Here is a 24,419-nt window from a genome sequence, read left to right as displayed (position 1 = left end):
CCCTTTCGACCATGACATATATAGGAGGGTCCGTGATTTGTAATAGTAGGTAGTGCCTGACAGGGTAATTCATGAGAGATGGGTCGATCTCGGGGGTGCGGGAGATATATGCGTAGATGAGATGTGGATGTGGATTGGTGAAGTCACAGACATATGGAACAATACGCGATGGGTGGTAAGAAGGCGAAAATGATGATACGGTGGTGGAAGGACTTACCGATGGGAGGTACACGGGAGTGGTGAATTAGGACTAGTTGGGGGTGACTGCCTTTGTGAAGGCAGTAGCGCCATGCTGCCGTGTCTTGGGAGTCGAATTTGACTTCTGCGACTTCGAAAAAGGATAAACTGAATTATAAATAAATAAATAAATAAAAGGGCCGGTGCGTATCCGTGTACCGCGTTGGACAGGGATAGTGTATCGGCTTCCTTGGTCTTGCATCGGATACCGTCGTTTCAGAGGCTGAGAGGATTTGGCATGAATAAGAGGTATATTTGGCCTTCTGTATATGATTAATCGTTAGCTCACGATTAAGGTCTTTAGCACTATTCATACCTGGCTTGTCGATAAAAGTCCATGCGTAGGGTTGGTTGTGAGAGGATTGGATGGCACGGAATAGCATGTTGGCTGCGTTTTCTAGGGATACATTGGATGAAGACCGAAGGTCTCTGGGTATTTGAGTACGGAAGCCTCTTGTTGCATTTGCTGGAATGCCATTCTGTGAATTTTAGTCGCGGTTTACTTAGGCTGTTCTGGTTCTTGCCGAGGCGTTGTTTAATTCTAAAGTTGCTGCCAAACAAACAGTCACGTGTGGCTTTGTCTCCAAACAACCGTGACTGTCTCTGTGATACGTATACACTCGGTCGTCAACTTAGTGCAACGCTTCGAGATCATGGGTCAGCAAGCTTTGCAATTTGAATGATCGCAGGCCGATGCACTATAGTCAACGGCCGCATCTTGATGGTTTTTTTTATAGATCAGGTACATACTCAATGAGTGTTCCCGTGCGCGAAATTTGACCATGTTTCCTGAATGCAGTGTGTTACGTTGTCGTTGGTATGCGGCCCGCTATCAATACCATACTTAATGAATGTTCTACTTCTTCCGGGACCTTGTTCCAACACATCTGTCAATAACTACAATTGTCTGGTGAGCTCGTCTCAGCCTTATGCTCATGTTTGTTCACTCCAGAATTGGTAATTTGTGATACGCCTCAGTATTGATACATTTGACAGTTGATAATGATGCTGTCCAAAGTGGAATTCCCGCTCGATCCGATCATCTGGAATAAGCCCTTTCTGTCGCCGCACGATGTATCCGTTCATCCAAAGAGGTTCAGCCTCCTACAAGGAGGCAATGTGGCAAGGTCCCTCCAACGTAGCTTTACGTTTTGAGTGACAATAATGCATAAAACTTCGAGCTTCAGAAGCTTTTATTAGGTGCGTTCTGCGTCTATCATGTATTCTGACCAAAGGCTGACATACAACATATATGCCTCGGAATAAAAGTCTATTCTAGTGAAACTACTGCTTCAGGCACCGTAGGCGCAACTATATCTTTATCAAGTCGCTCCCTGCCGGTGAATCCGGTGAACTGGGAAACGCTCCATCATTACCAATCAAGCTAGCCTGCAACTGGAATGATATCCCAGTATTAACGCTACTACCTTGATGGGATCACAGCTCGTTCATAAGAGATATAAGAAGCTGCATGATATGTGCATGAATTCCTTTTTTTGTTTTCCCTCTGTTTGCATTTATCTTACCTATCTTGACGCTCTTCTATATCTTGAACCTTCTTCACCTTATATTGGTATCCATTGATACTGCACAGTGCGCATCAAGCCACCTGATCATTACACTGATAACCGTACTTGACGCGCATCCAGTCGTCGTCCATACCTCAGCATTTTCTCATCACTCGCTGAGACTTTTCCAGTGTACAGCCTCTACATGGAGTATTCGTCTGACGATTATCGCAGCAGCGAAGAGCTTGCAGTTCGCTACGGTGTGTCTCCTTGTCGATATAAGGGCGAATAGTAATTGACAATCCATGTGCCATCAGTACATTTCCTGTGTGTATCCGTCTGAATCCCTGGTTCCTTGCCCTAACATAATTTAGTCTCGGTAGCTACAATCTGGGTAGGCTTATACTGATCTATTCACGTCCCCTGTTGAACTCGCTTATCCAGATCTATGATTATGCATGTTCACTTCATGAAGAGGTAATACACCCGTTCCGTGATACACCTCGGTTTTGATATCCACGATCTACTGTGCAAAGTGGACATTTTTGCTTCGATCGCACTGGAGCAAGGTGAAATGCCTGTATATTGTTACGCGATACCTCCCCTCTATCCTTCTCGCCGCGAATCTATATTGTGCGTTCCGCTCCAGCACACATCACCCCGACAATGAATTAATACTTGTTCTTCAGGGAGCTTTATCTCGAATGAGAACCAAAGTGTATGTGATACTGTGGAGAGTTAATGAGAACGAACGACTTACTGCATGACTTCGCCAGCAATGCTGGGTGTTGGGCGATATAAACTCAGGTACGTGCAAGGTACATTCGTGCATGCACGTCCTTGCTCAGGGCTACTACTTTCCTCTCACAGGTCTATCTATAGTAGCAGTCATGTGCTCCGAATGTATCTTTTGTTCCTCCGTAAGATATGTGTGCTTCTGATCTGATCCATCCAGGTTTTTTTTATCCTCAGAACATATGCGCTCTGGAACAAGAATAGGATCTTGCTCGCAGCCATGCTGATCACCTCTTTCGTGAGTCCCCAATCCACTCACTACACCAAAGCTGGTGGTAGATGCATCAGCCAGACTTTTCTCGTAGCATCCTTCAGCGTTGAGTTCACCGATATCGCCGCCGCCGCATGTACTTGCTCTCACCTTCCCTCCAGCGTTACATGACCACTGAAACATTTCCACTTTCACAGTTTCGACTAGCGCGATCCCGGGCATCACAGGGTGCTACCACAGTTCGACCAATTTCCAATTCTTCATACCATTTCTTCTCCTTTCCGTGTTCCAACTGGGTGGGTAACCAGGAGCATATATATGTACAATCATGCACTGACAGATGTTCTCCTCAGGACTCATGACGCTCACGATCATACGTGCCATACAGAGCTGGCGGAAAAACCCAAGCCGTCTGTACGTTGTCCTGGTGAAACATAACATATTCTATTATACGTGTGGTTTTTGTGAGTTACCGCTTGCATGTGCGGTTTTTCCGTGTTGATCTATGATAATTTCCCTTTCCTGAAGTGTTCTCAATCGTGAACATATTCACATCGCTACTCCTCGATGTGCGTAAATCTCCCGAATGCCTTTTATAATCGAGTTGTTGATATTCCGCGCTCCAGTACGCCTACCACACCATGTTGTATGAGTATGCACCTTCACATCTGCTGCGTATTCCTACTACTAATATCCAAATTGACACCCATGTACAGTTTTCAAGTCACGATCCTTGCGATCCTCGCCGCGCGCATGCACCTCCATCTCTGGCGAATAAACCTACATGCACACCGCTCTGGCTCCCTTACGCATATTCAAATGTCTGATATGTCATTTGTAGATTACGCGGCGTGATGTCTTATCCTATGGCTTATCCGGTGTGGAGCGAGGCTTGGACTGTACGAGACGACTGGTGGGAGTGGATTTAGTAAAGAGAGAGAATTTCTTTATTTATATGCCGCAACAAACAACTAAAACTGTCAAGACGTGGTGCCTTGCGGGCTGTCCTGGGGTTACTGTACCAAGTACTGAATGGCCGCGTTTGTGGTGAAGTTTACACTTGGTCGTCAACTTCCCAATTAGTGCAACGCTCCCCTGGGGATATTGGGTCAGCAAGCCCTGCAACTTGAATAGTATCCGTAATATTTATCTGCTGTCGCATGTTGATGAGTTCTTATATAGATAAGGTACATGACCAGCGCTGCAATCATCGTCTGCGAAACTTAACCATGTTTCTGAATGCAGACGAAGTATTTTGACGATGCGCAGTCTGTCGCGTTCTTGGCCGCTGTAGAGGTACTGCTTAGCGAGTGTTCTGCTTACTCTGACTACAATCCGGTGAGCTCGTCCCAATCTATTTCAATCAGCCATTAACTATTTTTCAACCCTATGGTCATGCCTGTTCACTCCAAGAATTGGTAATGCAGTGGTTCACCTCAGTCACTTGATACATTGTTGTCAATGATGATGCTGTCCCAATTGGTATTCCCGTTTCGATCTGATCGCTCTAGACCAAGGTGAAGGCCCTTTCTTTCGCCGCACGGTGTATCCGTTCATCCAAAGAGGTCGAGCCTCCCTACTAAAGGCAACAATGTCCCTCCAAAGTAGCTTCGCGTTTCAAATGCCAATGATGCATCGAACTTCGCGCTTCAGAAGCTTTTATTAGGTACGTTCTGCGTCTATTATGTAGTCTAACCAAAGACTTGACATACAACATATGTGCCTCAGAATAGAGCATGGCTATTGCCTCAGGCACCACAGGCGCAACTATATCCTTTATCAACTTCCTCCCCTGCAGCTGCATCCAGTGAACTGTGAAGCACTTCACCATGACCGTCAAGCTAAGCCTGCAATTGAAATGATATCCCAGTATTAACGCCACCACCTTGATGGTTCACAGCTCATTTATAAGAGATAAAAAGCCGCATGATGTGTGCATGAAATACATTTTTTGACCTCTGTTGGCACCTATCTTACCCATCTTGACGCTCTTCTATATCATATCTTGCATCTTCTTCATCTTATCGGTATCTACTGCACATCGTGCATCAAGCCGCCTGATCGTTAAATCACCGCACGTGGTATACTTAACGCGCGTCCCGTCGTCCATACCTCAGCGTTTTCTCATTACTCGCTGAGACTGTTCCAGCATCCAAACCTCTAGATGGAGTATTCATCTGACGATATCGCAGCAGCAAGGAGCTTGCAGTTCTCTACGGTGTGTCTCCTTGTTGATGTGAGGGCGAATAATACTTGACAACTCATGTTCCATCAGTACATACACGGTGCGTACTGTCTGAACCTCTTATTCTTTGCCCTAACACAGCTCAGTGTCGATGGCTACATTCTGGGTAGGCTTACCCTGACTTCTTTACGTCCGTTGTTGAACTCGCTTATCCAGATCTATGATTATGCATGTTCAATCCATGAAGAGGTAATACACCCGTTCCGTGATACATCTCTGTTTTGATATCAACAATATGCTGTGCAAAGTGGACATTTTTGCTTCGATCGCACTGGAGCAAGGTAAAAGGCCTGTATATTGTTACACGATACCTCGCCTTTATCCTTCTCACCACGGGTTTGTATCGTACGTTCCGCTCCAGCACATGTCGCCCCGATGATGAATTAACGCTTGTTCCTCAGTGAGCTTTGCCCCAAATGAGAACCCAGGCGTATGTGATGTTGTGGGGTGTTAATGAGAACGAACGACTTACTGCATGACTTCGCCAGAAATGCCGGGTGTTTGAAAATATTGACACAGGTACGTGCATGGCACATCCATGTATGCACGTCCTTGTTGACGGTTACTGCTTTCCTCTCACAGGCGTTGGTATGGTATCAGCCATTTTCTCCGAATGTATCTCTCGTTTCCCCGTATCTTATGTGTGTTTCTGATCTGATTCATCCAGGTTTTTTCATCCTTAGAACATATGTGCTCTGGAACAAGAATAGAATCTTACTCGCAGCCATGCTGTCCACCTTTCTCGTGAGTTCTCCATCCACTCACCACACCAGAGCTCGTGGTAGATACATCAGCCAGACTTTTGTCGGAGCATCCATTGGCATTGCCTTCACCACTACTGCTCCCGCAGCATGTACGTGCTCTCATCTCCACCTTGGCATTTCACTACCATTCAACAATTCTGTTCACTTTCGCAGATGCGACTAGCGCGATCCCGGGCATCACAGGGTGCTACCGGAGTTCGACAAGTTTCCCGCTCCTCATACCAACTCTTCTCCTTTCCGTGTTCGAACTGGGTGGGTACCCAGGAGCATATGCATGTACAAACACGCGCTGACAGATGTTGTCTCCAGGACTCATGATACTCACGCTCATACGCGCCATACAGAACTGGCGGATAAACCCAAGCCGTCTGTACCTTGTCCTGGTGAACCATAGCATATCTTATTATGCATGTGGTCTTCGTAAGTTAGCACTCGTACGCGCCGTTTTGCTGTACTGATCCATGATCATTCTCTTTCCTGAAGTGTTCTCTGTAATGAACATATTCACATTGCTGCTCCTCCAGGTGCGTAAATCTTCCAAATGCCTTTTATGATCGAGTCATTAATGTTCCGTACCTCAGTACTCCTACCACACCCTGTTGTATGAGTATGCACCTCCACATCCTGCTGCGTATTCCTACTAACAATGCCCAAACTTCCACCCACGTAAAGTTTCCAGTTCATGATCCTCACAATCCTCGCTACGCGCATGCACCTCCATCTCTGGCAGGTGAACCGACATGCACACAGCTCTGGCGCCCTTGTGCGTATTCCAATGACCGACATGTCATCTGTAGATTCCACGGCGTGATGTCTTATCCTATAGCTTATTCGGTGTCGTTCGTGGAGCGAGGCTTGGACTGTAGGAGATGACTGGTGGGGATGGGTTTGGTAGAGAGAGAATTTCATACTGCAGCAAACAACTAAAACTGTTAGGTTGTGGTGCCCTGCGGGCTGTCCTAGGGTTATTGTACCAAGTATAAGTTAACGAATGATACGAATAGCTGGAGAGGTCCGCGTTTGTGGTGAAGTTGTTGGTCTATGTGCTGCACTGCTCTGTAGCTGTTTGATGACGAAGTTAGATTCGAGGTGTGTAACGAAAGGAGACTGAGTTAGGTGTGACTACTAAGTAAAACTTAGAGGGAAATTCTCGGAGACGAGACTGCTGATGGGATAGGAAGTGTTGGTGTTTTGGGCGCAAGCCCGAAGCACGGGTTCGAACCTGGGCTTCAAGGTGAGCTGTGCTCCCAAATAGTAGGAGTGTAGCGACGCGTATAGCGAAGCTTTATGCCCACGTTCTAGGAGCGAAAGACTCACTTGTTCTCAGCGCAATGGGGGCTGTGTGTAGCGCGTGAATGGTTCTAGTGCTGGTGAATCGCCATATTGTCCTCGCAACCAGTGGCCAGCAGCTTCTCGTCAGCGAAAAAGGCCATGCAGTTCACATCCTATGAGTGTTGGAGGGGTCGGAGGTTTGTGTCGATATTCATAGACGCGCTGTATTATCTGATGTACTCGCAAACAGGCGGTTGTCTGGAGACAAGGAAAAGGTGCAGACTCCCAGCTTTGCGAGAGCTCGTGAAGTGGCCTGTGCAGCCATCAACGCTTATGTAATGAATGTTGTGCTTCTTCCGGGTCCTTGTTCCAAGTTCCAACACAGCCGTCAATGGCTATGCAATCTCGTCCCAATCAGACATTAAATATTTTCCAGACCTAAGATCATGCTTGATCACTTCAAGAATTGGTAATGTGATACGCCTTGGCAGGAGCCAGCCCTGCAACTTGAATGATATCCGCAATATTTATCCGCTGTCGCATGTTGATGGATTCCTATATATAGATAAGGTACGTAATCAGTATTCCTCGTCTGCGAAACTTGAATGCAGACCAAGTATCTTGACGACGCGCAGTCTGTCGCGTTCTTGGCCAGTATCAAGTTATCACTCAATGAATGTTCTACTTCTTCAAGTCGGGTCCTGTTCCAATACAGCTCAGCGTCGACTCTAGCTACAATCCAGTGAGCTCGTCCCAGTCGGCCATTAAATATTTTACAAACCTTAGATCATGTTTGTTCATTCCATCGTGAGAATTGGTAATGCAGTACGCCTCGGTGCTGCTCAAAGTGGGCATTCTCGTCAAATTCTCGTAAGCTCGAGTCGCTCCGATCACTCTGGACCAAGGTGAATGCCCTTTCTGTCGCCGCACGATGTATTGGTCCATTCGAAGAGATTTAGCCTCCCTACAAAGTAACAAGGTCCTTCCAAGATAGCTTTGCGTTCAAGTAACAATAATGCACCAAACTTCGAGCCTCGGAAACTTTAAATTTATTAGGTGCGTTCTGCGTCTATTATCATAGTCTGACCAAAGACTTGACATACAACATATGTGCCTCGGAATAGAACATAGCTATTAGTGAAACTACTGCCTCAGGTACCGGAGGTGCAATTATAGGACTGTGAAGCACAGCACTCCATCATGGCCATCAAGCCAAGCCTATGATATCCCAGTATTAACGCCGCCACCTTGATGGGTTTACATCTCATTCATCGTTACATAATCGTACGTAGTATACTTAACGCTGTCCCATACCTCAAGGCCTCAACGTTTTCTCATCACTCACTGAGACTATTCCAGTGTACAAACCTCTAGATGGAGTATTCCTCTGACGATATCGCAGCAGCGAGGAGCTTGCAGTTCTCTACGGTGTGTCTCCTTGTTGATATGAGGGTGAATAATACTTGACAAGTCATGTTCCATCAGTACATACACGGTGTGTGCTACTGTCTGAACCACTTGTCTTTTGCCCTAACACATTTCAGCGTCAATGGCTACAATCTGGGTAGGCTTATCCTGACCTATTTGCGTCCGCTGTTAAACTCGCTTATCCAGATTTATGATTATGCATGTTCACTTCATGTAGAGGTAATACACCCGTTCCGTGATACACTTCGGCTTCGATATTCACAATATACTCTGCAAAGTGGACATTTTTACTTCGATCCCACTGGAGCAAGGTAAAAGGCTTGTATATTGTTACACGATACCTCCCCTTTATCCTTCTCACCACAAATCTATATCGTGCGTTCCACTCCAGCACATACCGCCCTGATGGAATTAACACTTCTTCTTCAGTGAGCTTTACCACGAATGATAACCCAGATGTATGTGATGCGGTGGAGAGCTAATGAGAACGAACGACTTACTGCATGACTTCGCCAGAGATGCCGGGTGTTGGACGATATCGACTCTGGTATGTGCATGGTACATTCATGTATGTACGTCCTTACTAAAGGCTAATACTTTCCTCTCACAGGTATTGGTATAGTATCAGCCATCTTCTCCGAATGTATCTCTCGTTCCCCCGTACTATGTGTGTTTCCGTTCTGATTCACCTAGTTTTTTTCCTCCTCAGAACATATGCGCTCTGGAACAATAATAGAATCTTGCTCATAACCATGTTGTCCACCTTTTTCGTGAGTTCCAAATCTGTTCACCACACCCAAGCTAGTGGTAGATGCATCAGCCAGACTTTTGTCGTAGCATCCATCGGCGTTGCCTTTGCCGCTACTGGTCCCGCAGCACGTACGCGCTCTCACCTCCCCCCTGGCATTCCACGACCACTGAATCATTCTATTCACTTTCGCAGGCGTGACGAGCGCGATCCCGGGCATCACAGGGTGCTACCGGAGTTCGACCAGTGTCACGGTCTTGGTACCAATTCTTCTCCTTTCCGTGTTCGAACTGGGTGGGTAACCAGGAATATATAAATCTATAAACACGTGCTGACAGATGTTTTCCCCAGGACTCATGACACTCACGCTCATACGCGCCATACAGAGCTGGCGGATAAATCCAAGCCGTCTGTACGTTGTCCTGGTGAACCATAACATATTCTATTATGCATGTGGTCTTCGTGAGTTGACACTCACACGCGCCGTTTTTTCGTGTTCACCTATGATCATTCTCTTTCCTAAAGTATTCTCAATAACGAATATCTTCACATTGCTGCTCCTCCAGGTGCGCGAATTTCATAAATGCCTTTTATAATTGAGCCGTTGATGTTCCACGCCCCAGTATGCCTACCACACCTTGTTTTATGAGTATGCACCTCCCCATCCTGCTACGTATTCCTACTAACAATACCCCCACGTACAGTTTCCAGTTCGTGATGCTCGCAATCCTCGCCACGCGCATGCACCTCCATCTCTGGCAGATGAACCAACATGCACACCGCTCTGGCGCCTTTGTGCGTATTCCAATGTCCGATATATCATCTGCAAATCCCACGGCGTGATATCTTATCCTGTGGCTTATTCGGTATCGGTCGCGGAGCGAGGCTTGGACTGTACGAGATGACTGGTGGGGGTGGGTTTAGTAGAGAGACTTTCTTTTTACTTGTATACCGCAACAAATAACTAAAACTGTTAGGATGTGGTGCCTCGCGGGCTGTCCTGGGGTTATTGTACCAAGCATAAGTTAACGAATGACACGCATTTCTTGCCGCTCTCCTTCCTCCACCCTTTCTTCAAAAACCTCTTCTTGTTCTGGTATGGCGATCTGGACCTTCCTGAGCACGAGGAAAACGTCAGGATGCTTAAATCACTCTTAAAGTGCCTTATTTAGCTTATTTACGACCTCGAATCAACTTTTTCATTGCTTACAATAAGGACTATCAAGTAAATCTACTTATAATAAGGCCAAATGGCATTCAAGGCGAGTAGGGAGCACTATTAAGGCGTCGTAGATAGCCTGATGTACATAATGAGATGCGCAAGTTCGACGAAGGGGTATAATTGCGCCCATATGCAATAGCTAGTAGAAACGAGCCGAGAAAACAGGGTGCACATATGCGAGTCGTCTGAGCTACCGAGGTAGATGTTGAACCGTTATAGATTAGGATAACTATATCTGGGTTTGTGTTGATAATTATAACAGTTTACCCTCCACTGTTCAAGAGCTCGAGAGAAAGTATGAGGTTGGTATCAACAATAGATCTAACATTTATGGGCATCACGCTTTCTATCGTACCATAGAATACTACATTACTCGCTGGCACTGATGCTAATTTCGCCTGCCTGTAGTTTGTAAGGATTGTCAATGGGGGAGGATTCAAGTACTAGCACCGGGTTGCGTGTCAATGGCTCAAGAGTCTGGACTGAAGATAAGAGAGAATTCCAAGGCGTCACGTCATAAACTAAATATCATGGAACGTAAGGTGACATCAGTTGCGGCCAACTTGAATCGTTGAAACACACACCTTCACAAATTTTGCCCTTCAGACAAGACAACAAGGCAAGACCGCAGACCCTTCCAACACCACACTACTTCCATCCAGGAGATAATACGATCATTCCAAAAAGCCTGGAATATATGGTTGAACGTGTCATCCCATGGACGGGGAGCACGCGTGAGATGTACGGCTCAGTTGTGACAGGCGTACTTGAGAGCGTCGGAAGTTGATTGACTTCGTTCCTGTGCTTCTTTTGCGAACCTCTCAAAGGTGTTCATAGCACGAATTATCTCCCTGTCCGGTAGAAGACTTTCTGGTAATGCCGAGGTGGAATGATGGTGGTGTCTTAATGCCAGGAAAACCGGAAACATTAATAAATCTGGCAAGGTCTTGAACTACTGGATTACTGATGTCCTCAAGAATTGTCACCCAGACTGAGGCCGCAGGAGTGGACTGCCACGCTTGACCACTCACCAATAACCAACATATCAGACAAACGTTTCTCCGAGGACAGGATATACTCACGCCCACCCCAACGCCCCCACTCCCATCTCTCGTCCGTTCACGCTGCCTCCTCCTCTCCAAAGCCTCCATATTACTGTTCTACTGCGCTATCGTCGCCTGCGGGTTCATTCCTACTTGGGGCATACCGCCTTGATGCGGGATGCGGAAAAGCTTTTTGACCTGCACTTTCGCCCATGACATATACAGGAGGGTCCATTATTTGTCGTAGTGGGTAGTGCCTGACGGGGTTGTTCAAGAGAGATGGGACGATCTCTGGGGAGCGGGATATATATGCGTAGATGTAGGTGTAAAGGCGGATGCGGAGTGTACCACGTTGGACAGGGATAGTGTATCGGCTTTCTTGGTCTTGCCATCGGATACCGTCGTTCAGAGGCTGAGAGGATTTGGCATGAATAAGAGGTATATTTGACCTTCTGTATATATTGTAGAAGTAATTAAACGTTAGCCCGCGATTAAGGTCCCTAGCACTACTCATACGAGTCATACCTTGTGGCTTATCGATGAAAACTCATGTATAGGGTTGGTTTTGAGAGGGTTGGATGGCGCGGAATAGGATGTTGGCTGCGTTTTTTAGACGTTTAGACGAATAAAAAAGTCTTCTCGGTATCTGAGTACGAGAGCCTCTTGTTGCGTGTGCTGGAATGCCATTTCCACTGGGACTTCGTAGACTTTAGTCGACGTTTACTTAGGCCGAGGTGTTGTTTGATTTCAAAGCTGCTGCCAAACAAATAGTCACGTATGGTTTTGCTAACACTTACTTCGAGCTGTACAAGGCCAATATTGTAGTTTGCTGATGTTTGAAGTTGAGTCTGTGATACGTATACACTTAGTCGTCAACTTGGTGCAACGCTTGGCCAGTTGGCAACCCTCCGAGATCTTTAGTCAGCAAGCCCTGCCACTTGAATGATCGTAGTGCACACTGTATCCACTGGGTCGCATCTAGACTGGTGACCAGCCCCTCTATGTCGCATCTTGATGGGTTTTTTATAGATCAAGTACATACGTAATGAGTGTTCCTCGGGCGCGAAACTGACGATGTGCAGTCTATTGCAGTGCGTCGCGTTCTTGTTGGTACGGGACCGCTGTCAAGATAATACTTGATGAATGTTCTGCTTTTTCCGGGTCCTTGTTTCAACACAGCTCAGCGTCCAGCCTTGATAGCTACAATCTTGTGAGCTCGTCCCAATCTATTTCAGTCAGCCATTAAATATTTTCCAGACATATGACACAGCGGGGGTTTCGACATTTTACCACATTTTGCCACTAGTGAAATCGCATTCGAAATGCAATCTAGAGCGTTCCAGGCTAGGTCTAGAATGCTCTAGCTAGGTCTAGATCTGCTTTTGATTGAAGTTTTGCAAGAGGTAAAATGTCCAATCCTTCGATGTGTGATCATGCCTGTTCGCTCCAAGAATTGGTAATGCAGTTATTTGTGATACGCCTCAGCATTTATTTGATAATGGTAATGTTCACAGTGGGGTTTCCCGCGTCGATCTGATCGCTCTGGATCAAGGCAAAGGCCCTTACTATCACCACATGATGTATCCGTTCATCCAAAGAAGTTGAACCTCCCTACAATAACAAGGTCCCTCCAAGGTAGCTTCGCGTTTCAAGTGACAATAATGCATCAAACTTCGAGCTTCAGAAACGTTATTGGGTGCGTTCTGCGTATGTTATGTAGTATGCTATTAATGAAACTACTGCCTCAGGCACCGGAGGGGCAGCTATATCTTCGCTCGCCGGCCGGTGCATCCAGTGAACGGTGAATCGCTCCATCATGACCATCAAGCCAAGCCTGCAATTTGAATCATATCCCAGTATCAACTCCACTACCTTGATGGGATCACAACTCGTTATAAGAGATAAGAAGCTGCATGGTGTGTGCATCAAACACGTTTTTTGACCTTTGTTCGCATCTATCTTTCCCAACTCGATCTATCTTACCTATCTTGACTCTCTTCTATATCTTGCACTTCATCTTTTGGTGTCTATTGGTACTGTGCATCAAGCCACCCGATCGCTATATAACCGTACATAGGGTACTTCACGTGTGTCTCGTCGTTGTCCGTACCTCAGCATTTTCTCATCACTCGCTGAGACTTTTCCAGTATACAGCCTCTAGATGGAGTATTCGTCTGACGTTATCGCAGCAGCGTGGAGCTTGCGGTTCGCTATGGTGTGTCTTCTTGTCGATGTATGGGCGAATAATAATTGACAATTCATGTGCCATCAGTACATTTACGGTGCGTACTGTCTGAACCCCTTATTCTTTGCCTTAACATAGTTCAGTGTCGATGGCTACAATCTGGGTAGGCTTATACTGATCTATTTACGCCCACTGTTGAATTCGCTTATCCAGATCTATGATTATGCATGTTCACTTCATGAAGAGGTAATGCTCCCGTTGCGCAATACACCTCGGTTTTGATATTCACCATATGCTGTGCAAAGAGGTCATTTTTACTTCGATCGCACTGGACCAAGGTAAAAGGCCTGTATATTGTTACGCGATACCTCCCTTTCATCCTTATCACCGCGAATTTATATTGTGCGTTCCGCTCCAGCACACATCACCCCGATGATGAATTAACACTTGTTCTTCAGGGAGCTTTATCTCGAATGAGAACCAAAGTGTATGTGATACTGTGGAGAGTTAATGAGAACGAACGACTTACTGCATGACTTCGCCAGCAATGCTGGGTGTTGGGCGATATAAACTCAGGTACGTGCAAGGTACATTCGTGCATGCACGTCCTTGCTCAGGGCTACTACTTTCCTCTAACAGGTCTTTCTATAGTATCAGTCATGTGCTCCGAGTGTGCCTTTTGTTCCTCCGTAAGATATGTGTGCTTCTGATCTGATCCATCCAGGTTTTTTCATCCTCAGAACATATGCGCTCTGGAACAAGAATAGAATCTTGCTGGCAACCATGCTGTCCACCGCTTTCGTGAGTTCCAAATCCACTTACCATACCAAAGCTAGTGGTAGATGCATCAGCCAGATTTTTCTCGTAGCATCCTTCAGCATTGACTTCACCGTTACCGTCCCCACAGCATGTACTCGCTCTCACCTTCCCTCTTGCGTTCCACGGCCACTGAAACATTCTGTTCACTTCCACAGATGCGACTAGCGCGATCCCGGGCATCACAGGGTGCTACCACAGTTCGATCAATTTCCGACTCTTCATACAATTTCTTCTCCTTTCTGTGTTCGAACTGGGTGGGTGACCAGGAGCATATGTATGTACAAACACGCACTGACAGATGTTCTCTCCAGGAATAATGATGCTCACGCTTATACGCGCCATGCAGAGCTGGCGGATAAACTCAAGCCGTCTGTACGTTGTCCTGGTGAAACATAACATATTCTATTATTCATGTGGTTTTTGTGAGTTAACACTCGCACGCGCCGTTTTTGCGTATTGATCCATCATCATTTTTCCTTTCCTGAAGTGTTCTCAGTGGCGAACATATTCACATCGCTGCTCCTCCATGTGGGTGGATCTCCCGAATGCCCTTTATAATCCAGCTGTTGATGTTCCGCGCTCCAGTACGCCTACCACACCATGTTGTATGAGTATGCACCTCCACATCCTGTTGCATATTCCTGCTAACAATACCCAAACATATACCCGCGTACAGTTTCCAGATCGTGATCCTTGCGATCCTTGCCACGCGCATGCACCTCAATCTCTGGCAGATGAACCAACATGCACACCGCTCTGGCGCCCTTGTGCGTATTCCAATGTCCGACATGTCATCTGTAAATTCCACGGTGTGATGTCTCATCCTGTGGCTTATTCGGTATCGTTCGTGGAGCGAGGCTTGGACTGTAAGAGATGACTGGTAGGGGTGGGTTTAGTAAAGAGAGATAATTTCTTTATTTATACACCGCAACAAACAACTAAAACTGTTGGGACGTGGCGCCCTGCGGGCTGTCCTGTGGTTATTGTACCAAGTATAAGTTAAGGGATAATACAAATAGTTCGAGAAGTCTGCATTTGTAGTGAAGTTGTTGGTTTGTACGTGGGTGTGATCGATACCCGAGTTGGGTATGATATGGTACTCCCTCCGTCCCCTTCCTCCTTCACCTTCTGCACCCTCTTTGTCTCTACTTATTTGTCCCCCCTTCCATCCTCTCTTCTTCTTTTCCTCTTGCACCTCCTTCCGCTCTCCTTCCTACACCCTTTCTTCAAAAACCTCTTCTTGTTCTGGTATGGCGATCTGGACCTTCCTGAGCACGAGGAAAACGTCAGGATGCTTAAATCACTCTTAAAGTGCCTTATTTAGCTTATTTACGACCTCGAATCAACTTTTTCATTGCTTACAATAAGGACTATCAAGTAGATCTACTTATAATAAGGCCAAATGGCATTCAAGGCGAGTAGGGAGCACTATTAAGGCGTCGTAGATAGCCTGATGTACATAATGAGATGCGCAAGTTCGACGAAGGGGTATAATTGCGCCCATATGCAATAGCTAGTAGAAACGAGCCGAGAAAACAGGGTGTACATATGCGAGTCGTCTGAGCTACCAAGGTAGATGTTGAACCGTTATGGGATAACTATATCTGGGTTTGTGTTGATGATTATAACAGTATACCCTCCACTGTTCAAGAGCTCGAGAGAAAGTACTTGAGGTTAGTACTTGGTGTCAACAATAGATCTAACATTCATGGGTACTACTGGCATCACGCTGTCTATCGTGCCACATAATACTACATTACTTGCTGGCACTGATGCTAATCTCGCCTGCCTGTGGTGTGTAGGCATTGCCAATGGAGTAGGATTCAATATTCAAGTGGTAGTACCGGGCTGCGTGTTAATGGAGCCTGGACTGAAGACAAGAGAATTTCAAGGCGTCACGTCATGAACTAAATATGATGGAACGTAAGGCGACATCAGTTGTAGCTAACTTGAATCGTTGAAACACATACCTTCACACATTTCTGCCCTTCAGATAAGACGGCAAGGCAAGACCGCAGACCCTTCAAACACCACTCCATTTCCAGCCAGGGACTAGCATGATCATTCCAAAAAGCCTGAAATATATGGTTGAACGTATCATCCCATGGACGGGGAGCACGCGAGAGATGTACGGCCCAGTTGTGACAGGCGTACTTGAGAGCGTCGGAAGCTGATTGACTTCGTTCCTGTGCTTCTTTGCGAACCTCTCAAAGGCATTCATAGCACGAATTATCTCCCTGTCTGGTGGAAAAATTTCTGGTAATGCAGAGGTGGAATTATGGTGGTGTCTTTTTTTTTTTTTTTTTTTTTTTAATCCAGTTTTTTGTCCATTGAGAGGAATACTCTATGTAGGACAGTGCTTTCTAATCTATAGGACCCCCGGTGTCCTTTGGTCTCTGAAGTCGCGAATGCCCTGATGTGGGGCGTGCCCCCATCAGTCCGCCGTTCCCGCCGGCCGTTTTAGACGCGCCCTTCATGTGATGAGATGAGATATAATTCTGCGTTTGTGATGATATAGTGCTTGTGGTGATGGTACGCTTATCTCGTCCGCTTTCGCGGAGAGTAACAGGAATCTAGTGGAGCGTGTTTTGAGGGAGAAGATGTTAGTGTTCCGTTGTGATCTATTCTCCATATCTCCGAGGCGCCTTTCAAGGTGCGGCTGGTTTCCATGTGTACGAGGTGTTAGGTTGGTGATGGTTATGAGGTATACTGTAGGATTATGGTGTTTGTAGAGTAGTCTTGGGTATATGTTGATGCTGGTGGTTGCTACATTTGTTTGTGCGATGTGGGGTGTTACATTGAGTGCGTTGAGTGTGTTATCTTATTTCTACAGGGCGGGTCAGGTCTTGCGTTTTTTGGACATGGGTACTTCACCGAAAGTGTTCTTGAGGCGTTTGGTTTCGTTGACATATTTGACTAAATGAGCAATGGCTTCTGCGCTTGTTAGGAGAAAGGGTATGGATGATGCGTCTCGGCCGAGTTCGTTTTGTAGCATGTGTCTTTGTTTCTGATAATGAGGGCATTCTAGCAGATAGTGGTGAACGGTTTCTTCTGTGTCTGGGCAGTGGGGGCAATGCGGGTTTTCGGTTTTGTTGATTCGGTGGAGATGGCGGTTTAATGGGATATGTTGAGAGCGGAGGGTCATGAGGAGTCCTGTGAGACGCTTTGGGAAGTTAGCAGTTAGTTTGATGAACGCTCGGTTGATAACATTTGGGTCTATTTGTTGAAAACGTGCGTATCTAGGAGACTTGGTCCATAGTCTCGTCCATCTTGTGTGAGTTTCTTGGTGATGTGCCTGCTTTAACGCTGATATACTGAGAGGGAGTGATCCATGGCGCAGGTAAGTTGGAAGGTCTTCGCGTGGGCTGTTGTTGTCGCTGCTTGTCGCTGCTTTCTTTGCTTCGATGTCGGCCATCTCGTTTCCGTGAATGTCTTCATGTCCTGGTGACCACCGGAGAGTGACGTCAAAGTTGGGGTATGTTCTTGCTAGTTTGCGCATTTCTCTGACGAAACAGTTTGCGATGTATGAGCCAGGGCGTGCTCGCGAGTTCTCTCCTGATTTAAGCGCTGCTTGATTGTCGATGGAAATTGATAGCGGGAAGGTTAGATTTGGTTCTGTTGAGATTAGTTTCGCTGCTAATGTTAATCCTACCTCTTCCGCTTCGTAGACTGTGTGTTCGTCTTCGTTACCTAGGTGAAATCTTAGGATTCTGGGTCTTGCGCCTGCTCTGAATAATATGGCTGCCGCGCCTATGTTTTTCTTATATCCAGATCCGTCGCAATAGACCTGGATCTCGTCCTCTAAGTTCGCGTGTGGTGGTGTCTTAATGCCAGTGGAGTGGGGTACCCCTCCAGCGGGGGGTGGTGCAGGCGGGTGTTTGCCACCCTTTGCGCAGCTTAGTCAGTAGGAGTAGAGCCTTCGGGCGTTGTCGTAGGTAGCACAATCATCAGGTTGAGGCCACACGAGCTTCGTCTGCCAGAGGCAGGCACATTGTCGCCCGCGCCAGTCCACCAGGAAAACCGGAAACTGGCAAGGTCTTGAACTGTTGGATTACTTGAAAAGCCGGCAGTAAAGGCACATCGCTGGTAATGATATACTCGTTGATAGCTTCCGATGTCTTCAAGAATTCTTCCATTGTCACCCAGACGGAGGCCGCAGGAGTGGACTGCCACGCTTGACCATTGGGAGTCTGCAGCCAGTCTCGTCCTGCCTGGGTCTGCAGCCAGTCTTCCCCACCCTGGGTCTGCAGCCAGACTCGTCCTGCCTGGATCTGCAACCAATCTCGTCCTCCATGGGTCTGCAGCCAGACTTGCCCTCCCCGGGCCTGCAACCAATCTCGTCCTCCGTGGGTCTGCAACCAGCCTCGTCCTTCCTGGGCCTGCAACCACTCTCGCCCTTCCTGGGTCTGCAGCCAGCCTCGTCCTCCCGGAGTCGGTAACCATTCTTGTCCTTCCTGGGTCTGAAGCCACTCTCGTCCTCCCTGGGTCTGCAACCAGCCTCGTCCTTCCTGGGTCTGCAGCCAACCTCGTCCTCCCGGGGTCGGGAGCCACTCTCGTCGTCCCTGGGTCTGCAGCCAGTATCTTCCGCCTAGGGTCAGCAGCCACTCTCGTCCTCCTAGGGTCAGCAGCCACTCTCGTCCTCCTAGGGTCAGCAGCCACTCTGGTCTCCCCCGGGTCTGCAGCCAGTCTTGTCCTTCCTGGATCTGCAGCCAGTCTCGTCCTCCCTGGGTTTGTAGCCAGTCTCGTCCCCCCGAGATCTGCAGCCAGCCTCGTCCTCCCTGGGTCTGCAGCCACTCTCGTCCTTGGGTCAGCAGCCAGAATCGTCCTGCCTGGATCTGCAGCCAGGCACGCCCGTCCACAGTCCCAAGCCAAGATTGTAAATCTGAAGTGCGATCTCCTCGAAGCCACAACACACAGACGATAGTCGACAGTGGCTCTGGTGGCCGAACAAGGAACGCTAATGAGTCTTTTAACCTATAGGGGTCCTCAGATTGCATGGCTTTGCTTTGCCTCTTCAGATCTGAGAGCGCATCCAAGAAAGCCGTGCTTTCTGGAATCGTCTCCATCAAGCGGAGAGAGGAACGTGCAAGTATGGAGTGAGGTGAGATGATATCGCGTACTTGAGGGAGGCTGCAGTTTGAGAGGTCGGAAACATAGTCGCGGATGGACGAGTGATAGATATTCACGGGAAGAGTGCTGTCTGGAGGGATATCCATGACAGACCATAGCTGTGCCAGCGTTGTCTGCACATCCCTTCCCAAACCAGGTCCAAGAAGCGTTGAGATTTGCGAGATGGGAAGAGGGTCGGCGAGGGCAGCGACAATGGACAAGTGCATGTAAGCCCGCTTGGGGTTGGCACACGTGGAAAGGATACAATCGTATAACTTGTACACCTCCATTCCTGCTAGCAGCTTACTCGTCAGCTTGAGCATCAGCTGTAACTGATCGCGGGGATCCTTGTCTCCATCGTCGATAATAAACTTCATCATCGTAGTCGCCACAGTGAAACGTCTGCCCGCTCGGCTCGCTAGCTTCGCAAGGTCAACCTCCGATGGCTGCGGGAAATCGTGATGGCGACATCCCAGCTCATTAAAAAAATGCCGCAAGAAAGTACAGATATCGTGGTCAACGTCTGTGCCGTCTAACGAAATGATGCCACTCTCCCCAGAAGTCCCCACGGGTATCTCACGTACTAACGGGCGCACCTCTTCGTTCTGGAAGACGTTGCTGATATGCGATTCCGAGCGACTCGTAAGTAGAATGTGGGTCACGGGTAGATCAGGCTCGCGAAGAACCCGTGCAAGGGAAAGGATAAGGTCTTTTAACTTCAGGTTCCAATGTGCATTCATCGAGGGCATCAATGACAAACGATAAGGGTGGACACCCACACAATCTGGATCGGAGTTTCCGGAGAGGTCGAAGAAAGGGAGCCTCCATCTGGTCGCATAGAGACGCATCTGGATCTAGTAGAGCGGGATTGTCGCGTATAATTCTGCACACATCCTTCCGGATGCTTGGAAAATTAGTGGCAAGCTGGTAGACAAGCGTTGCAAAGAAATATCCAGCAGTGCAGCGTTTGGTGTGCTTGCGCGAGAAAAAGAATGTTCCCGCTAGCCGCTTCTCGACATTCGTGTCTTTGGTCACTCTTAGATCTTTCATCTTGTCAACTACTGTAAGCGCAACAGCAGACTTTCCGACACCAGCCGTGCCATGCAACCAAATGAATTGATTCGTCTCTGAGTCGTCCAGTAATCCGTGGATGTATCTGAGGAGATCAACCCGGGTCCCTTGCAAATATTTCGGGTGGGGCTGACGTTCACAGGAGTTGTGTTGGGCACCCTTGACAGCGACCTCTGACAGCTTCGCCCAAATTCCTTCAAGAACTGTCAAAGAGGTCAGAGAGCTTGCGAGAGATAAGAGATGGAAGTACTGACCTTGATCGTCACTCATTGACAAAGGCTGCGATATGATGCAATGAACCGACTGAAAGTTGTGACAAGACTTGGGTCGCGGAACGATCCAACTGTCGATTGATGGAGATCGCTATGAAGATGGGATGGACGGATGGATGTTTCAATCTATTCTGCTACGGAAAGCTCGCTGGATGGTTGTGGAATGCAGTTGAAGGACGAGTAGGGCTTGCCGTCCAGTGCTTGCAGGAGGACACGAGACTGCTGTGCGGCCACCTAGCACTACAGCCAGACAGAACCACGTCAATACTACTAATAGTACTCAGAGGTGAACTATAAATCGAAAGAGATGTGTGCCATTGTGTGATCCCCTAGATTTCTGTAGATTATGATTGTGATCGATTGCAGTAGTGGGCTCTCCTACAGTAATTCAAACCAAAAAGGATGTATCATAGCGTCGGATGCGGCACCCGGAAACCAATAAGGGAAGTAATTTCCTACAGAACCTCACCTGACTCCACGGGGCTTCGCCGCACTCGTCCTACAAGATCTAGGGTCCGGGAGATTCAGTCATATCTTGACGCCGGACCTGGGATTGTCGCTAACTCTCACCTTTTCTGTTGGACTTCCACCCTCGAGGCCTCCATGCCCGCGTGTATGATACGTATATGGTAAACTCAATTATCAACTGTTTTCGGAAACATGGAAGCTGCATGGCGCTACACCGTGTTAGCTAACACAGCTTCAGAGTGTCGATGGCATTTAAAGGTTCTCGAGACTCACTCAACAGTTGAGCGCTGAACTTGTTCACATTCCTTACTGGAATCTGTCTACTGCACTTTATACAATGACCTACCAATCCAAACCTACTTCCAATGGGGTGTATCGCATCAAAGTTCTCAATCAGGATCTTTTCATCGAAAGCGCTCCTGGTAATAACCCAGGGCTGAAGCTTGCTCCGCCTTCTCCAACCAGCAACAAGCAAAAAGTACGTTAACTAATCACATCTTGTTTTACTATATGCCCAATTCGTGCAGTGGACCCTTACCCGAGTGTCAGGGCAAAGCAACGTCTGGACGATGGTCAGCGTCGAGGATGGGTATGGTATGACTTACAAGAAGACCGCAGGCACCTACTGGGGTTATGGATACCCTTATCCTCAGAATGGTCCTTCCTTGAACTGGTCTATATTGGAACGAACCAGTGATGGTCAAACCTTCTCGAAGTCCGTGTCCTAACATTATGTTGCTGAAAGTTGTACTTCACGTGTGTCACAGGATAAAGCTGAACGGCAAGGCGAACTGCTTTGACTCCTGTGACCCAGGATCAGATGCCGTTTGTGTCCGAGTCTACTTTCCTGACATTTTCTCATACCCTTTCCCTTCACAGGTCCACTTTTATCATGACAATACTCATGTCGTATGCCCTTTCTACTTCTTTTGAAATTGTACTCCTACGTGACTATCATCTAAAGTACGATTTTCCCAATCAATGCTTCGTTTTTGAGTTAGTTCCAAAACCTTCTGTGCCACTGTGAGGCTCGATTCATTTTGTGAAACTTGCATGGCGCTGACCGTAAGTTCGACCCAGGGATATCATGTTCCTTCAAGACGCTACAGGGAGTCAACAACCGTATATCAACACTGCGCGCAATGGGATCACCCAGATTTGCAACACTCTTTTATCCGGGGGGAAATTTGCTCCGCAAGATCTCAGATTTGGTCTTATTGCCTTCCGCGATCATCCTCCTCAAGATCTGAGCTTCATCATCCAGGAATACCCTTTCACGTCCGATGTTGGAAGTTTTACGTCTAATTTAGGCAGCTTAACAGCGACGGGTGGTGGAGATGGACCTGAATCTCAAAGTGATGCTTTGTCTGCTGCCTACAAGGCTGACTGGAAGGACGAAGCGACAAAGGTCGTAGTGCTGATTACCGATTCACCCCCGCATGGAATTGGAGAAAATGGAGATCACTTTCCTGAAGGGTGTCCACTTCGTAAATTATACTTTTGTTCTTCAGTTATAATGAATCAGTAACTAATGCCAAAACAGAAATTGATCCGCTCCGTGTTGCAACGAGAATGGGAAAAACTGGCATCACTCTGGTATGTCGAACGTTCCACATCTCATGCTAGAGTTTAATGTCAACACAGTATGTGATTGCGTGCGAGCCTTCTCTGGGCCAGAGTTACAAGGTGAGATCATTTTCTTTGTGCTGCTGCGTCAGATGTGTTATTGATTACGCAGAGAGCGCGTGATTTCTACCAAGGGTTGGTTAAGAAAACCGGGTAAAAAGATCACAACTTCGATCATATATTCACAAGTTAACTATTTGTGATAGAGGGAAAGTGGTCAACCTCGGCGATCTCAGCGTGCTGCCCACTCTCATTGCTGGTTCCGCTTTAGAAGCAGTCGACAGCGAGATTTACGTTGCCCAGTATCAGGCTGAAGTGCGCAGGATGGCGAACGATCAGAAGATGAGCGCCAGCGAAATTCTTCTGAAGCTACACGGAAACTTTGTGGCTGCAGGCATCCAACACACCACCCTCGTTGTCGATAATATGTACGAACAGCGTGCGCAAGGAGATCGGAATGCCGACATATGGTTTAATGCTGAGAATCTCGACGAAGCAAAGAACAATATTCAGGAGGTAAAATGTCGATGAATCTTATGTTTTTAATTCTTATAACTCTGTCAAGGTTGAAGGCAGTCGTATTCTCCAAAAATACCAGACCCCTGGGGCAGAACAATCGGCTACTGTAGAGATGCAACCGATCAGCTTGGCTCAGGTGATTTTTGCTTCACTCATATCGAAGTTGGTAGTGACCCCTTTTACAAGGTCGAGACTGTCGTTCAGAAATGTCTCTTGAGAGAGTTGTAAATTTAAAGACCATGATGTTTTCGCGGATACCGACATGTACTAGTATTATACGGCTGGAGTTATCATGGCAAATATCATTGAATTGAAAGGTCAGGGTCTGCGGAGTTATGGTGCTGTTCTCTTGTGTACATTGTGCGGACGCCAAACCGTCCTCACAATTTTCATTGGCTATCAGACCCGAAGCCTTCGGGTTCTCGAGTCTCGATACTCACTCGCACACAGATCGTGTACGTACGTATGAGCTGGGAGGGCAGCAGCCAGAAAAAAAGAATCCTCCTTTGTCATCTCTACCATCTCTGCCAGCTTCCTGACATATTGACTGGTCCCAAACCAATCAAACCTTTCACCACTTCTGATTCCGATGTTACCGTGACGGTCCCAAGATTCTGTTACATCACCGCGACGAGACTGCATTAGTCTTAGGTTTGATCAGAATCGTCGAATCAAACATGTGCGTTAAATAAACCCAGACCAGCCCAGACTTACACAGTCTTTCCCAGTCAGACCAAAAAGACAGTCGTTCCTTCTATATTATAGCCCAGACCAGAGCATGGCCACTATCAATCACTTTTCTGGCGAGAAAACGAGGTCGACCCAATAGAATCTAGAACGTGGCGCAGAGCTCCGAGTCTGACCACAACCGCAGTAC

The 24,419-nt window shown here is 47.3% G+C and overlaps 6 protein-coding genes across 6 annotated transcripts; 5 read left to right on the top strand and 1 right to left on the bottom strand.

The window, feature by feature from the left end:
- Window positions 1–2,760: 2,760 nt before the first annotated feature.
- DFJ58DRAFT_749979 (uncharacterized protein) lies at window positions 2,761–3,606 on the top strand (the record flags this gene model as incomplete). Its single annotated transcript, XM_041387707.1, has 6 exons — window positions 2,761–2,887; window positions 2,949–3,047; window positions 3,105–3,215; window positions 3,280–3,320; window positions 3,378–3,403; window positions 3,468–3,606. 6 exons carry the CDS (start codon window positions 2,761–2,763, stop codon window positions 3,604–3,606), a joined length of 543 nt encoding a protein of 180 aa, XP_041236709.1.
- Window positions 3,607–4,551: 945 nt separating this feature from the next.
- DFJ58DRAFT_192568 (uncharacterized protein) lies at window positions 4,552–6,995 on the top strand. Its single transcript, XM_041379160.1, has 15 exons — window positions 4,552–4,969; window positions 5,027–5,036; window positions 5,083–5,102; window positions 5,153–5,185; window positions 5,245–5,341; window positions 5,398–5,426; window positions 5,485–5,515; window positions 5,579–5,611; window positions 5,664–5,740; window positions 5,795–5,849; window positions 5,914–6,012; window positions 6,070–6,180; window positions 6,244–6,284; window positions 6,342–6,367; window positions 6,433–6,995. The coding sequence occupies exons 1-15, from the start codon at window positions 4,916–4,918 to the stop codon at window positions 6,569–6,571; spliced, it is 855 nt and encodes a 284-aa protein (XP_041236708.1). The 5' UTR covers window positions 4,552–4,915; the 3' UTR covers window positions 6,572–6,995.
- A 2,217-nt stretch (window positions 6,996–9,212) lies between these two features.
- DFJ58DRAFT_735313 (uncharacterized protein) lies at window positions 9,213–10,051 on the top strand (the record flags this gene model as incomplete). The annotated part of the gene is made up of 6 exons (XM_041386618.1): window positions 9,213–9,339; window positions 9,404–9,502; window positions 9,560–9,670; window positions 9,734–9,774; window positions 9,832–9,857; window positions 9,913–10,051. 6 exons carry the CDS (start codon window positions 9,213–9,215, stop codon window positions 10,049–10,051), a joined length of 543 nt encoding a protein of 180 aa, XP_041236707.1.
- Window positions 10,052–11,582: 1,531 nt separating this feature from the next.
- On the bottom strand, window positions 11,583–11,987 carry DFJ58DRAFT_735312 (uncharacterized protein; the record flags this gene model as incomplete). The annotated part of the gene is made up of 1 exon (XM_041386617.1): window positions 11,583–11,987. The coding sequence occupies one exon, from the start codon at window positions 11,985–11,987 to the stop codon at window positions 11,583–11,585; it is 405 nt and encodes a 134-aa protein (XP_041236706.1).
- A 2,252-nt stretch (window positions 11,988–14,239) lies between these two features.
- On the top strand, window positions 14,240–15,396 carry DFJ58DRAFT_192462 (uncharacterized protein). Its single transcript, XM_041379159.1, has 7 exons — window positions 14,240–14,459; window positions 14,514–14,568; window positions 14,633–14,731; window positions 14,789–14,899; window positions 14,965–15,005; window positions 15,063–15,084; window positions 15,144–15,396. The coding sequence occupies exons 1-7, from the start codon at window positions 14,355–14,357 to the stop codon at window positions 15,290–15,292; spliced, it is 582 nt and encodes a 193-aa protein (XP_041236705.1). The 5' UTR covers window positions 14,240–14,354; the 3' UTR covers window positions 15,293–15,396.
- Window positions 15,397–21,507: 6,111 nt separating this feature from the next.
- On the top strand, window positions 21,508–23,554 carry DFJ58DRAFT_710434 (uncharacterized protein; the record flags this gene model as incomplete). Its single annotated transcript, XM_041383815.1, has 10 exons — window positions 21,508–21,875; window positions 21,925–22,112; window positions 22,165–22,222; window positions 22,277–22,306; window positions 22,362–22,420; window positions 22,478–22,884; window positions 22,941–22,993; window positions 23,042–23,083; window positions 23,136–23,176; window positions 23,230–23,554. The coding sequence occupies exons 1-10, from the start codon at window positions 21,735–21,737 to the stop codon at window positions 23,552–23,554; spliced, it is 1,344 nt and encodes a 447-aa protein (XP_041236704.1). The 5' UTR covers window positions 21,508–21,734.
- Window positions 23,555–24,419: the final 865 nt, after the last annotated feature.

Source organism: Suillus subalutaceus (assembly GCF_016647625.1).
Source record: "Suillus subalutaceus strain FC151 chromosome Unknown DFJ58scaffold_208, whole genome shotgun sequence".
Classification (NCBI taxonomy): domain Eukaryota; kingdom Fungi; phylum Basidiomycota; class Agaricomycetes; order Boletales; family Suillaceae; genus Suillus; species Suillus subalutaceus.
Note: the sequence above shows the minus strand (reverse complement) of the source record. Positions and strands in the feature narration are given on the sequence as shown.

Bases quoted from the DNA above. Each gene is read 5' to 3' on its own strand.
- DFJ58DRAFT_192462 (XM_041379159.1), top strand. From the start codon at position 14,355: ATGTGTGCTTCTGATCTGATCCATCCAGGTTTTTTCATCCTCAGAACA. The intron at 14,569-14,632 runs GTACTCGCTCTC...TCACTTCCACAG, and splicing joins CGTTACCGTCCCCACAGCAT to ATGCGACTAGCGCGATCCCG. The intron at 15,006-15,062 runs GTGGGTGGATCT...TCCGCGCTCCAG, and splicing joins TCACATCGCTGCTCCTCCAT to TACGCCTACCACACCATGTT.
- DFJ58DRAFT_192568 (XM_041379160.1), top strand. From the start codon at position 4,916: ATGGAGTATTCATCTGACGATATCGCAGCAGCAAGGAGCTTGCAGTTC. The intron at 5,103-5,152 runs GTAGGCTTACCC...TCGCTTATCCAG, and splicing joins TGTCGATGGCTACATTCTGG to ATCTATGATTATGCATGTTC. The intron at 6,013-6,069 runs GTGGGTACCCAG...TGTTGTCTCCAG, and splicing joins CCTTTCCGTGTTCGAACTGG to GACTCATGATACTCACGCTC.